Source organism: Centruroides sculpturatus, unplaced genomic scaffold (assembly GCF_000671375.1).
Source record: "Centruroides sculpturatus isolate CEXI.00-Female unplaced genomic scaffold, Cexi_2.0 scaffold1565, whole genome shotgun sequence".
Taxonomy (NCBI): Eukaryota; Metazoa; Arthropoda; class Arachnida; order Scorpiones; family Buthidae; genus Centruroides; species Centruroides sculpturatus.
Genome location: NW_019386133.1, coordinates 149,818 through 165,761, shown reverse-complemented (window position 1 = coordinate 165,761; position 15,944 = coordinate 149,818). Strand labels below are relative to the sequence as shown.

Genomic DNA, 15,944 nt, shown 5'->3' with positions numbered 1-15,944 from the left:
TATTTATTGTGCCATCGTCACAATGCCGGGCTGCAATTTTTAACCATATTTTTAATTTATTTAATTTAAAATATATGCCCTGGACTCAAATTAGTGGTTGCTTGCCCCTGTACGTCATACTTTTCTTTTAACAACAGAGTAATTCCCGTCATCTATCGAATACCTTTGAAAAAAAATTGTGACATGAAATGGCATATCTTCTGATTTTCAAAAAAAAAATTCATATATAGTTATTGCTGGCATTTTATATCTGTTAATGGAGAAAACGAGCTAAAAGGAAGAGAATCGTAACTGGTAACACCAGGGGCGGATGCAATAGGTGCGAGGCCCGTATGAATTTTTTTGCTGGGCCCCTCAAACTCTGAATGACAAAATTAATTAACAGTTAATTTACATATTGAAATGTAGATTTTAAATATTTACTTAAACAGAATCGAAATTATAATTATGAAAATCAAAAGTCATAAAGCATAAGGTAGATTTCTACTTTAAAAAACCTATATCAAAAATAAAAATAACTAATTTTTATTGAATATCAACATAAATAGATAAGTTTTAGTATTTTTATATTTTTAAATGAATATAACTATATAAATTTCTGCGATGAAAAATCTTTTAATATGTTCATGAATGAATATAATTGAATTTTACTGAATATAAAGTTATAAAGAAATGTTTTATATGTTCCAAAGTTTTTGTTATGTAAAATGTTATAAAATAGTATTAAAATCTAATGTGCTTGCTTCTTGACTCTCAAGCAACATGATCGACACGAACTTTTTAAGAAAAAATTTGTTGTTATAATTTTATTAATATAAATAATATACTTAGATATTTAATTTTGTAATATGTACTATTTTTAAATATATAAATTTTGATGTGCTGTGGGGCCCTTTCAAGCGCAGGGCCTAATTGGCGCACATCGCTCCAATCTCCTAAAATCCGGACCTCAGTAACACTTAATCAGTATGCAAGTTAACTGGTCAAGTTTTTCAAAATTAGTTCCTGTTCTGTTTATAAACGAGATAACTCGGGCAAAGTTTATTGTACAATACATTCTATTTAATGTTGTTTGTGACATCAGAAGATATTGAAATTATACACCCAATGAAAGTTTAAATTTTGGAAGATTTTTGCGGTCCCCGCCTATTAAAAAAGTATACATAATCGAAAATTTTGTGATGTATTTGAATGTTTACGGTATCTGATGCAAATCCGTTCAGAAACTCTTTCTCCCCTGCGATTTGTATGAGAATATCCCGTGAATCTCTATTAACAGATGTTCTCAAGGACATTACGCTAAGTACACCGAACTGCGGCGGGTATCATGTGATCCGTCGCGAATTTTTGTTATGTGAAAGAGAATTCGTTTCTAAATAACATGTAATAAAGGAAATTAAGTTATATGTTAAAATGTTTGAGAAATCTATTTCATAATTTGGTGTATTAAAAGTTTTTTTAATTTTTTTGTAGGAGGTTTTCCTGTAAAGCACAAAAAACAATGTTAGGTTAATGAGGTTACGTTTATTATACAGTGGTACCTCAGGATACGAAAATTAATCTGTTCCGAAACTGAGATCGTATCATGGAAATGTCGTAAGGTGAGTGATTTTTCCCTATACGATTACATGTAAAACCAAATAATTTGTTCCAACACAAAAAACACACTCAAATTAAAGCTAAGTAGTACATTTAAAAAAATAACTATAGTAAGGAAAACACTGAAAAATGCATTTCGTACTTGTAAATGTATAAATAACCATAATAAAATAATAATTGATAAAAAAAATGTAGTTTTATTTGCACTTTACCTTTGAGGATAGACAACGGTGGAGGTGTAAACTGGTGGCGGAGGGAGGAGGGAAATGATACTAAAACTTAACGTACAGTACATAACATAATATAACAATAGCTTAAAAATAACTTAGAAAAAATGAAAAATTAGTGTTGTTTTATATATATATTTTTAAATTTTTATTCACTGCTTTTTGCTTTCTTTACTTCACTTCCACCAGCACTTTCACTGAATAAAGGTTGCTGGGTAAAATATCTATCCAAAGAGGTTTGACTTTGCCTACTTTTTAAAATGTTTCTAAAATGACTTAGGCAAGTGACATTACTCCGAGCAGCAATACGGCCAGTGTGGATCTTTTTGGGATGTTTCTTTTCAATAAAATCAGTCACTTTCTGATAATACCTCGAGATTTCCTTTATTGAGCGAGATCCTCCCACAGCAAAGCAAACACGTGGAATAAGACCAATGAACAGAAGTGAATAAAAAATGGCGCTGCGAACTAATATAACGTAGTATGGTGGGTTTTGTTCATATCGTGGAGCAAAAATATGTTCGAATTTCATGTCATATTCTGAAAATTTCGTATGCTGGGGCATTTGTATCCTGAGGTACTACTGTAATATAAGTGATAAGAAGAAAGTAAAAAAAAAATTATCAGAAAATAACATAATACAATCGAGTATTTGCAGTAACTAGTTCAGACGTGTGTAGAAAACCTACTTCTTTTCAGGTGGTTGTTGGGAACAACCCGCAAAAGTTTACAATCAGCTGTTCTCAAGGTCATCCAGCTGTGTATCTGTACTGAAGCTTGTATCAAGTGTCTCTTTGCCAGTAGTGTTACATGAAAAATAATAAGTTTCAAAATACAGTAGAGCGTCGATTATCCTAATCAATTGGGGACTGGGGTTGTTCGGAAAATCGATATTTTGGATAACTGATTATGTACGAAAAAGTATATTAACCTATTTCATGTCAGAACTTTTCTCCTTGGCGTGTCACTTCGCGTTGAATTTTCGTCGAAGTTATGCCTAATAAAGACTATTGTATCGTTAAAAATTATTTTTTTATTTCGTACAAACAAAACAAATATATTGAAAAATATAAAAACAATAAAAAATTATACTTCAAANAATGTATTCGTCACCATTTCTGTGCTTCTCATGACCATCTAAGTTAAAAATTTTTACAAATTTTGTAACAGTGCAAAAATTTTATGTTAACTTGTATGCATCATTTTCTAAACAGTTACTCGTATATCACAAAGAGTTGAAAAAAGTCACGAAGACCGAAATTCATACTTTAACTAATAAAAATGTGATTTTCTAAAGATTATCCTGTTTCTAATTCATAATGTAATAAGTCTAGCGGAAAAAATGCCGTCATACAGATCGTAAAATTGAATATAAGTCTAGACAAGAAGCGTGTTACAGAGGTAGATTGATTGTATTATATTTTCATAGTTAAGAGTCGACGGGTGGGAAGATAAAAGTGGTTGTGTTTATTTCCAGCAGGGTCGAGCTTAATGACGATTTTACTGGTTATTAGTATTTAAATTTTTTATAAAGCTCTTCCTCACTTTTAAAATTAAACTTATCCCCATTTTATAACAGCTAAAAGTATAAACTTTTAAAAATAAAATATAATAACAGATGGCGCCTCCAAACGCTTCCAGGAATCATAAGCAACTAGTTGCTAGATTCCATCATATTTACCGCCAAGGGCTATGCCTTCTTGCAGGCCATCACATATGTTATCGATAGACCTACCATTGCCGTTTTTTGCACTGATTCCAAATTCATCCTCTCCGCCTTAAACAACTGCAATGACAAATCTTCTACTATCATATGCGGCATCCATAACAAACTACTCAACAGTACAGACACGACGAGTACATACATTTTATCTGGGCTTCCTCCCACGTTAGTATCGTCATCAACGACAAAGCAGACGACCTCGTTAAAAGCAATCTTCCAAACACAGTTGACATCAAACTTATAACTCCCGAAGTTCTCCTAACTATCAATAACTTCGATCACCAACACAACAAGCAAGACATCTGAAGCCAAACCACAATAACTATGCTTAATCTAATGACAGCCCATAAACCGGCATATGCACCATTTTCGTTCGTTATATCAACGTTTTAATCAACCGCACCAGGACAAACTCTTTACTTACAAATCACTTTCTTTACACTCGAAAAATAAAAAGTAATGATAAATGCAGTTACTGTCCCAACCACACCTTTATCTTTATAAATAAACCAAAGAGAATACGCTTTATTCTTAGGATTACAAAGTTAGTAATACTTCAAATAAATAATACAAAAATACTCTTTATTTAGATTTGCAATCATTTAAAATAATTCTCAATAGAGCATTAAAAATTATAATTCTAAGCAGAAAAAGTTTGCAGGTAAATTCGTTTTCCTCGTTTTAATATTCGTAAATGCTGCATAAAAATCACGGAAAACTTACTTAACCGAAGACTGTTATAAAGTTCTTTTTTGTAAATTAACGATACTTTAAAACATTTTCTTACCATCAGTTGCAGAGGAAGACGAATAATTTTTCTGTTGTTTTCTTCTGTTACTCCATTTCTTTCCTAATGAATATATCACTAGAAGAGATATAATAAGCAAACTTAAAAGAATTTGGAAAGTCGACAGAAACATGGTTAATACTCTTCNCATTCTGCTACAGTTCGCCTTTATTATCAGTTCGAAATGGGGTGGTTCCATAATACCCGCAGTGTTCCATAATACCACCTTCTCCTCTACATATATTATTGTAAATTTGTGTTATTTGAATTATTGTAAATTTATTTTTGAAAAAACCAGAGAATAAAAATTAATTAATAGGTTTTATTTGCAGATGTTATAAAGTAATATGTTGTCTTCTGCACTAAACGAACTGCACCTTTCTAGAGCCTCAGGGTGTAAAATGTCTTTGTTTACAATATACTACAGTCGACCCCTCTATAACACGGTAGATACGTTTAGTTCTTTATAAATCCATTTTGTACGAGTCCTTGCCAATCACAGCCCGACACGTTTATGGACTACGGCTGTTTGAAAGATTTTCTTCCATAAAATTAATTGATTCTAGACTAATCCGACTCAACATTTCCAAAATATGTATAATTTTTTGGGGAATAATCCATATAAACTACGTTATAAAGAAAAAATTGTAGGATTACTTACCGAGTGTGCACCGTTCGACGTCGCGATTGCTCGAGCTTCTTTTCGTCGCGTAACAGCCCACCAAACAGCGGGCGATTTGTGATAAGTTATTTTCTTCCGAAAACTTCGTGGAACTTTGGAGACATTATTAATATAAATAATTTTTATGGCCGTTGAATAAGAAATATTTTTTTCACAAGAAATGTATAAAATTAGTGCTGTATTAGACTTATGGTACCTAATTTACATACTGTACAGACGATAGTAAACTCAACTTACTNAAGAAATATTTTTTTCACAAGAAATGTATAAAATTAGTGCTGTATTAGACTTATGGTACCTAATTTACATACTGTACAGACGATAGTAAACTCAACTTACTCGCCTAAACTTTCCATAGCATGGCGCTGGACGGCGGAAAGTAGTTCGGCTGCCCGATGACGTTTTACCGAATTATAGGAGTTTTTTTACCAGGTTTGTACGGATACCGTCACAATTTTTTCGCCGTCTTATAGGAATCGTAATTATAGGAACCCGTGTTGTACGGTGTGTACTGTATTTCTCTCTTCATAACAAACTCTAAGGGGTAGTGTGGAGCAAGCAATGTAGGACAGATAAAATTTTATGATAATAAGCTAATGAAAAATATTCATATATAGAATTTTTATAAAAATTCTGCATTCTTCTATCAAAAACACGATGTTTCGCAGAAAAAGCACTTTTATGGATGCAAGTATTGTTTCAAATGTGGTATCTCCTTTCAAATTCGCTCTACATTCATTCTGTTTTTTGTTTTCTAGCAAAGTCATATTACAGTTTACTGTAGTTTTGTNAATATTTACAAAATATTTTGTTTAAAAAGTAAACATAATATAAAAATCGTTTTCTAGGAATTATGTAATTATAAAATATTATTATAAATGTAGTTAGGTTTAATGTTATTTGACATGAAAACGATACTTACTACACACCCGCGACACACCGAGTATGGTTGTTTGGGAGCATGATGTTCAATAAGCGGTCAAACCCGGTACACATTTCCAGTGCTCTGATGGAAAACCAGTTTGTGCCACGAATTGTGAGGGAACCGATGCAATCTACACTCGACACGGTGTTTGACCACACGTGGCACCGCGAACTTTCCCTAGTGCGAATGAATGATAATATTCGTTGAAACCATCAGACAAATAACATTGCCCTTTCTCTTGTAAGGTTCGCTGAATTATCAAGATACATTAGGTATTTACGATCATAACTCATTTAAAGAAATGTTCTCATAACTGATAAAGCATTTATAAGATATGGGGTACTGTATATGTTTAGGATACTGCGTCCAAGTGCGCAGTTAACAAAGACAAGTAAAACAAAATTGTTACATTCGAGCCATCCATTCGGTGTCAGAATATTATTAACTTGATATAATTGACAGAATATGTAGCTTATACAGTATATCAGACGAGTTTTTCTGGAAAGCCACAAATTCGTTAAGAGTAATAAAAAAAGGCCGAGACTCCACTAGCATAAAATCGGGCGTAAAAACCTTCGCCGTAAAAACTTTTAATCACGTTATCTATTTGCGTTTGCATCTCTATTGCGGTAGCGGTCCCGCTAGGGAAGATTTTACGGCGACGGTACAATCGAAGTTACTGTTGTATACGTGATATATTGATATAAAAACAATAATTATATTCCACGAATGTTTTCTGTACTATAATTACAAATATATTAGTAGAAATAATATCTTTACTCTAATATATTAACTTTTATTAACGTATTATTAAGAAGATATACAGCACTTATAAGCTTATTTTTTATTACATACCACTAAATTGCAAAAAATATCATGGTCACGTGATTAAAAGCTTTTACGGTGAGGGATTTTATATACGTTTTTAAGCTAGTGGAGTCTCGGCCTTACGCCCTATAGCCAAGCATATAATGCCAAAATTATCCTCGATATTCCAAATCAGGGCTTATTAAACTATGCATCGCAACATTAAATGGGATGGAAACGCGAAGTGTAGAGTCGCGGAAATTAATAAAACTTAAATACTAAAGTACTAAAATCTATCGAGCATAAAATTCTTTTATATATTAAATATGATATAGGCCAATTACATTTTTTGGGACCAGTAAATGTCTTATTTTCTCCCACGTTGTCCGAATTCTGGTAGACGGTTTTACTATTAGTAATAAAATATTGTTAAATATATTAAAACCAAAAGGAAAGGAAACAAACAATAAACTTACAATTATTAAATAAATGGTTTCCAGACCTTAAAGAAAACAAATACACCAATACCGTAAGACTGTGTGAATCCAACTACCTTGTTACAATTTTCATTTTACAATGTGATGTGACTTTACTTTCACATCTGTTCAGCATTTCTTTCACGGTTTTAAAAACGATGACATTCCACCCTTCATTTAGCTTCAGTCCCACGTTGTTATTAATTCTAATGTTTTGTATTTTCAGAATTTCTATGTTCTCCTGTACTATTTTTTTTAATTGATTGTTTTTTCTGAGAATGCGCTTGACACTATAATTTAATACGCATCTAAAAGTGTTCATTTTCTATATTGATACAGAGGTATATTAGATTTGAAGTGTAGCCTATAACTTTACGGGTAGCACATTCTATAATATACTTCATAAATAAAAATTTAATATTTAATCTAACTATAGTACCTTCTAAGTAATTCGGATTATTATCTACTACTTTTTCACAGCGGAAGTGAACATTTTTATTTATTAAATTAATTTCTTTAACGAAACAGTCAATATCTGGTATGCTTTTATCGTAGAAAATAAAACAATCATATACATATCTTTGATAAATTAACCTCGAGTTTTATTGATTTCTTTATCAATTATGATCATTCACAACTCTGCTAATCAAAGACCTATGCAGGATCTCATTCATATACCTTCCGATTGTCGGTAATATTTACCTTGAAATTCAAAAAAATATATTATCTAACACCAATTTTACCAATTGTTTAACCCAGTCTGGACTCTTGACGTAGGACAGTGAATTTAAAATTAATTCTAAATTTATTGACATTATTTGTAACAAAGCAGTTAGTTGGCTTCGCACAGTCTTATGGAATTTATAGCAATTGGCTTTTTGTAAAGCATCTGGTCTAAGTTTCTGTCGGCCTTAATGTGATAAGCCCTCCAATTTGTTATAATCGTATTCATTACATTATCTTACTCTATCTTAAACTCGTTAACTAAAAGCGTCTTTTATTATTATTATTGAGATTTAATTAATTTTTATTAAAATATTAAGTTTATTTTAATTTCGTAATATATTAAAATCTGCAAACAAAGTAGCGCCACATTCTAAAAACACGTGTTTTACAAACTCTCCTTGTAAAAGTGGTTTCCCGTGGCGAGCAATGCAATGGGCAAATTGAAAGTTAGCAGCTGTAATGTTATTTTTTGGAATGAAAAACGTTTTTAAAACAACGGATTTTCTTTTTTCAACAGTTAAGAAAAGAACATATTTGAAAAATATGTTCTTTTCTCATCTGTTGAAAGGCCGAAATTAAAATGAAATTTTTCAAAATGTTTTTTACATTGTGTGAGAATACGGACGAGGGTCAAGGCCCTATAATCGTCAGATCCATTAGACCTGCTCACTTTGTCACCGGAAGGCTTAAATTTTTTCAGAACCCAAGTGGTAAGATTCTGTGTGGGTTGTGCATAAGGAACAAATACTCGACTACAAAAGTCAGTAATATAATAATCAACAATTTAATTACAGAAGACCAAAATAACAACGACAAGTAAATAAACAACAAAACATAAAACATATGTCTACTCTATGACTATAATCCGTATGATAGAGAGAATTTACAATAAATTTGGCTCTATGGCATGTTCTATCTGGGATGAACTGCCCCCAGTCTATTCAAATCCATATTTTTATTACTGATTATGATTTCATCTTTTTCCCAAAAATGTTGTGTCATTTGACCAGGTGGTGTGCAAAATTCTAAGATATGAGGTGTGGAGGAAGGAAGCAAAACATCCTCGGTTCTAGTAAAATGTAAAGTAATAGAGCAGTTTTTCAGGATGTTAAAGTTTCATAACCTTTTTCGTTTATATTAATTTTATTTTAAATTTTATCAATTTTCCCATTTTAATTGTAGTTGAATTAAATTATTTATTTAAGTTGTTTAAGAAAAATTTATATAAATCTATTTAANAAAACAGAAATTAGTATATTTATTTATAAAAATTCGCTAAAAATATCGTAGATTTATCAGTCACGCACATCCTTTGTTCGAAAACAAAACAAACCACAGCCTTTTAGCTACAGCAAATAAGAAGATATTGCCATTATTTACACTACTTCTGTAATTACTCTCCTAGCAGTGAGTGGATGAGTCATCTGTGGGTCGAAGTCCACACAAGTTTTCTTAGCGAAAATGTATAAGAAACATTATTTTTATATTATTTCGACGATTTTTAAAATAATCGACTATGCTACCCAATTTCGCATGCGATTCTTTACATATTTTCTCATATTATGGTATGTAACAGCGAGGGAAATGGTTCACTTTACCAAATAACTTATAACTTCACAGTTATAAAATAATGTTTACTAATCTAAATACTAAGAATAAATTTGTGAACGTCCAGGAAAGTCGGGGATGGTCGCACCTCCCTTTCCGCTCACTTGTCAAGATGGCTATGTTATGAGAGTGGTCCCTAGGGTCGGGACTTCTGCTCTATGTCGGTGGAGTGGAGGGAGAGTAGCTGGTGTCGACGATAAGGCGTAGACCGTATACGAGTAAAGGAGTATACCATTAAACAAATAAAACAAGAATTTATTAAAATAGACAAGATTGACAAAAACAAACAGTAATCTCGAAGCTAAAACGCTTAAGACCTCAAGAGAGAGTTTACACGGATTTTCATACCTCTTTGTAGGTTTCCACGACGATTCGAGTTCAATAATGTCACACAGATATCCTATAAGTTTTTAAGATAATCCAAATTGGCACAAGTATAAAAGTTCGTGACTAACGGACGGTATTCGATGTTGAAGGTTTGGAATTTATGGCGGGTTCGAACATTCAACTCGACGGTATCCGATGTTGTCACGTGATCGGTTGTTATAGGAAATAAAGGTTATAGGTGTTCCAGGGACCCAGAACAAATGACGACATTTGGATGCTAATTATAAACTTTTGTGCAAGTACTGTACAGCTGCAGGCTTCGTGGAAACAATAGAATGTTGATAGTTATGGAAGGAGGGTTTCAAATGTTCTCAACTAAGATCGTTTTTTTTCCAATCCGTTATATAACAGAAGAAGAAATAATTAAATTTTTAGATTACTAAATTCCAGATTTCACAAATTAGTTAATTAGAGCTAAAAAATACTATAGAAACAAGCAATTTTATAGCGATTGTTTACATATTTCAAAGATTGTTTACTCGCCTAAATACTGTCTAAAAACAATAAATTAGCTAATTAGAGCTAAAAAACGGCAAAAACAAGCAATTTTATAACGATTGTTTACATATTTCAAAGATTGTAGCCTTAGTGGGATGACACTTAGCAGAAATTTGAGCTCTGTTTTCACAGGTGGCTGATTCGTTGATCTAATATCAACATAGACAGAAAGTAACCAACTACAGTGTAACAGAAGTTGACTATCAATTTTATCAGCCAATAATCTGCCTCCTCGCCTCTAATTACTTTACACCGGAAGAGGACGGTATTTCGCGAAATAGTTATGGCTCGGAGGGGGTGACAAAACATTTATTGGTTGAGACAGTCAAAAGACACATACAAGAAAGCAAATCAAAGCTTAGATCGCTACAGACATGATTACAGTTTTTGCAATACTCCTCCTTTCCATGTTATATCTATGGAACACCTTTCTTTTGTTTATTGGATGAAACAAAGCTTTGTTCACATGCCTGTTGAGCTGATTGGTATATTTCAGCTAATGGACTATCCTTCAACGAATAAGCATCGAGTCGGGTTTGTGTGGTGGGAATTTTCATGCAAAAAGCCATGCCTTCTAATAGATACTTTGTCAGCTACAAACATATACAAACGATCGTAAATAATTATGTAAAGTTTCTCTTTCCCGTCTTTGGATGTTCATCGTTTGCACGTGGTCCTTCCTTCTTGACCTTCTAGAAGCTTCTGTCTTGACCTTTTGTTCCATGCCCTATTGTTTCAAATGCTTCTAGCTTTGGAGGATTAACTACACTTTTACAATTATTCTCATTTATTTTTACCTGAGTTTAGTAAATTTATATGTATATTCATACTGTTTTACGTTTATAAACGTTTTTTTTCAGAATCATCCAACCATAAGTCTTTCTAAAAACAAAGTACTTCTGGATTATTATAATACTTCCGTAATACATAAAAAAATAATACATGTATTATTATCATCATTCATATAATAAGGTAATAATCTATTATTATAGTGCTCTGTTATTATAATAGTATAAATAACATAAACGAAATCAAGTGTACACCATCGACATAAAGTATGTTGACTTTGATTTACAAAATTCAACCACCCCCCCAAACCAGTCGTGTTGTAAACTATAGGCCATATTCTATCTCTAAATTGGTTTACAAGGCTGCAGCTTTAGATATAGGGATAGTTATTGAGATAGATAAATAGAAATGACAATAATCCAGCGTTCGTAACCGTTGTAACCGTCTTGATAGAATGATAATATTCTCGCCTTCGTAACGTCTTTTTGCCCTTTCTCACTTTCGCGTCGTCATCAACTGTCGTCTTTCTCGCTTCTCCCCTTACTTGACTCTCTCCCTCGTTCTCCTCGCCTCCCCCGCAACCCCTCGTAAATTTATTGTCTGAACAGTTTAGGAATGTTACTCGTCTAAACCCCACATATATATATAGGCTATATCTATACTAATATTATAAAGAGGTAATGTTTGTATGTATGTATGTATGTTAGTTTGTATGCAGCAGGTAATCTCCGAAACTACTCATCGGATTTCAAAAATTTTTTCACTAATATTTAGAATGGAACTTCAGGGTGGACATAGGCTGTATATTATTCCGTTAAACATGGGGATGGACAGTTCTTTACGGTAAGCCTTACGGGGAAGGCTTACCGTAAGAACTCTGCTTCTATTTATACCAGGGGTGTCCAACTCGCGGCCCGCGGGCCGCATGCGGCCCAAGGCAAGTTCCAATGCGGCCCAATAAACGTGTAAACAAAATCGACAAATGATTTAATTTTTTTATTATTTATTTATTTCAACGGTATAAACTCAAAAACGAAATTTCACTTTATTCATATTTTATTTTTGAGTGGAATAGAAATATTCTCAAATACTTGGAGATGTGTGAATGAGGAAGGATTACTAAATAAAGCTGGAGTTGTGACTCAAAGAATTATATACCTAAATTTTGGAAAAGGAGGGAAAGTTGAGAAAAAACGAAAGATAAAAAGTAGTGTGAAAGGTTAAATAGATCTTCTGTTATGCAAATATTGACCCTTAATTTTCCAACCTTTCTCACTTTATCTTTTCTCCTTTCTCTACTTTTTCCGCATTTTTGTCTATAATCCTTTGAGTCACAACTACAGCTTTATTTAGTATTTCTTCTAACGTTGCAAGATTTGGCTACATTGCGCTAAATGTGGCTACTTTTTTTGATTGACGTAGAAATTATCATTTGGTGCATTGGCTACTTCTTGGGCTACATATTATTTATAAATATATTAGTTGAATAAAAATACACTTTAAAATGGTGTTTCGTCGCTTTTTATTAATTAGAAACCCAAATATAACAAATATTTGTGTNACATCCGGACCATCCGGGAATTTTACCCGTCTACGCGCAGCGATGCCTTTATAACCGATGCCTAATAACCGCTTTCGTAAAGCTAGCGAAATCCGGAATGGGGTAAACCGTTTCGGGATCCACCCTCCAGTAAGCGTCCAGATGTTTTTCTTCTTCGGTCTACTACCAAACCTCGAGTTGTAATCCAACGGCACGTCATCCAGCTCGGTCCGTGCCGCTGTCGGGGGAAGCGGTGAAATTCCCCGTACTTTTCTGTCCCCTCGTCCGCGATCATACAGCTGTCGCGGGGACGAAGTTTGATCCAGTTCCCCGAATCTCCCATCGAAACCGAGTACTATTCTTAGAACGAATGTTCGCTTTTCTACCACATCCGGCCATTCCCACCGGACATCCAATTTGTCATCCGGGGAAGACTTTTCCACGAGAACCATATCCCCGATGTTATATCCCTTTTGCCGTGCTTCCAACTTGTAAGGCACTGCATACTCTTTTCGTTTCACGGCCGCGTGTTTACTTGCAATATCGGGAATCGCTTTGATCGGATCTATCTCTACATTCTTTACTTCTAACATACGGGTCATTTCACGCGTCAATTTTGCAGTGAAATTGGTCCCCTGATCGTAACAAATCGGTTCGGGAAAACCCGTCCGGGTAAAGAATTGCAAAAGCACTGAACAAGCGGCCGTCGCTGACAGCGATCTCATCCCTTCCGCTTCTGACAAACGGATGCCTAAGCTGATTATGCAAACCGCGTATCGATGACCGTTAGATGACGAGGGATCTAACGATTCAATCTTGCCTATGTTACCCACTTGAAACAGGGTTGAGGACCGAGTAAGTGGTGTAGCTGGGATCCTATCCAGGACTAAATCAGGCGCACTTACTGGGCACCCACGACTATTCTGGCAGTACTTCCGGATATCGGTCGCCATTCCCGGCCAATAGAAGCCCTCGCGCATGCGACTTGCCGATTTCCGACTGCCTAACTGTTCGCCGCACGGAGCTTTGTGTACTAAATCTAGCACTTCCGCTCTCCGATCTTGGGGAACAACTATCTGCTTAATGGGCCTGCCGAACCAACTATCTTGCCGATATAGTATTCTGTTCTCTACAGTTAACCCACCTTTCTTACACTTAGCGGCCTCCCACAATCGAGAAAATGACTCGTNAACTAAGACATTTCACACCGTAAATCTATATAAACAATTTGAAAACAAAAGCAAGTTTCCTGCTTCGATTATTACTTCGGGGTTTTACTTTTGTTTTCACTGTGACTTATAGTTTTCAAGTACAGAACATCAAATCTATTTACACATTTGATGTTAAGTATTATTTTAAATTTTATCAATTTTCCCATTTTAATTGTAGTTGAATTAAATTATTTATTTAAGTTGTTTAAGAAAAATTTATATAAATCTATTTAAGAATAACTTCAGATTATCACAATTGTATGTACGGTACTGTACGTGAAGTGACTTTTTCGTTACAAATTACACATAAAATCGTTTTATTCTTTTCAATCACACCATATTCATCAAACCATTCTGTTTGATATGGTCTGCAACTAATATCGTTTGTTTTGATTTTTTTAATTGCCGACATAGTATGGGACTACAACTAAAAATATTCATATTTAGAATACAATAATTTGAGAAGAAATTTCTTATTAACGTACCTGACATACATACATATGTAGATGAGAAACTTTAATAATGAAAAAACAAGTAAATAGGCAAGGCCGTATTTGGGACTAGTCTATGTTTCGGAGACTCACTACTATGCGGAATCACTTTGATGCTCAAGGCGGGGTCTTGTTCTCATTCTTCAATCTACTTTCGTATTGCTGGTTTTCAGCGCGATTTTTCAAACTTTGCCTATGACGACCGCGAGGTCGTCCAGGATCCATTTTCGGTAAAACTATCTTATTCAATTTCGAAATTTCTCAGCGTTGCGCGTTGCCTCGGGGTGAATTTTTGTTGATGCATAACGAAAATTTCCTGATTCTGAAAAAAATAATCCTGGCTATCGTATCGTCCGAAATTGTTTTTTTTTTTAGTTTGCACAAACAATATATATTAATAAGTGTAGAAAAAGCAAATTATATTTTGGAAGTTGTTTCGTAATTCAATAATTGTTACGTAACTGGAATAAAATTAATATTACGGCCTTATTCTAATATAGAATGTTACCTCATACTAACTTAACATATTATTATTTTTATTTGTAATAGAAATTTATTAATTTATTATTTAGGAGAGACCGGAGCAAGATCGGCATGTTAAGCTTTACTTAAATTTTGTGTAATAAATACTGCTGTAGACTGAAAAAAAAGCTTTGCATATTGTCTATTGGAATGTTAACTTACTATAGAACTGGTTAAAATCAGTTTGGAAATAAAAATAATTAAAATAATTACAACTTTACAAGAAGAGAGAAATTGACGAAGTTGCCCCGGGTATAGGGGCAAGATCGGCAACTTCTCTCTTTTTGTAAAGTTGTAATTATTTTAATTATTTTTATTAAAGTTGCCCCTGGTATAGGGGCAACAGTAATGGGGCAAGATAGGCACGTATATAAAATTATGTTATTAACAATGTATAAGTTGGAATTCACTATTAAAACAAAGAAATACAAATCCAACACCCATTTAATATTATTACAACGAAATGCAAGTTCAAAGACATATATACATGAATAACAAATGCAAACATGTTTTCATTTATCATCTGTTTGATTTTTATCCTTTGCTTCTAATGTGGCTTTATGTTGCCGATCTTACCCCGCTAGTCATGATTTCGAAACATTAAGTACAACCCTGAGAACAGAATGCCAAGCCACGATCTGGCCACGTGAATAAGTTGAAGTTACATCCTTCTAACAGGAAAAGTAACTTTCGTTATCATGGAATTATAACAAAACCTGCCAATTCAATATAAATGGAAAAAAAATATTATATGGAATTGAACGAAAATGAAAATTTGCTTGATAATTCAACTACGCTTGTTGGAGAACAATAAAAACACTACACTCAACAAGCCACCAATAAAACTCAACTGCCTAACCTATAACCAAAGTCTCTTTTTAATTTGTTTTTTAAAAAAAGCGCTTGACAAACTTGCCCCGCATGCCGAAGTTGCCCCGGTCTCCCC

At 33.5% G+C, this 15,944-nt stretch overlaps 1 protein-coding gene across 1 annotated transcript in view; it reads right to left on the bottom strand.

The window, feature by feature from the left end:
- Positions 1 to 14,477, bottom strand: part of LOC111613755 — a gene marked incomplete at its 3' end in the record, with an annotated part of 17,945 nt that extends 3,468 nt beyond the window's left edge. The window contains exons 1-2 of the mRNA XM_023355104.1: positions 14,471 to 14,477; positions 12,798 to 13,966 (exon numbers count right to left, since the gene is read on the bottom strand). Of these exons, the coding sequence (XP_023210872.1) occupies positions 12,798 to 13,966; positions 14,471 to 14,477 (1,176 nt within the window). The remainder of the gene's footprint in view (positions 1 to 12,797; positions 13,967 to 14,470) is intronic.
- Between the last annotated feature and the right edge of the window lie 1,467 nt (positions 14,478 to 15,944).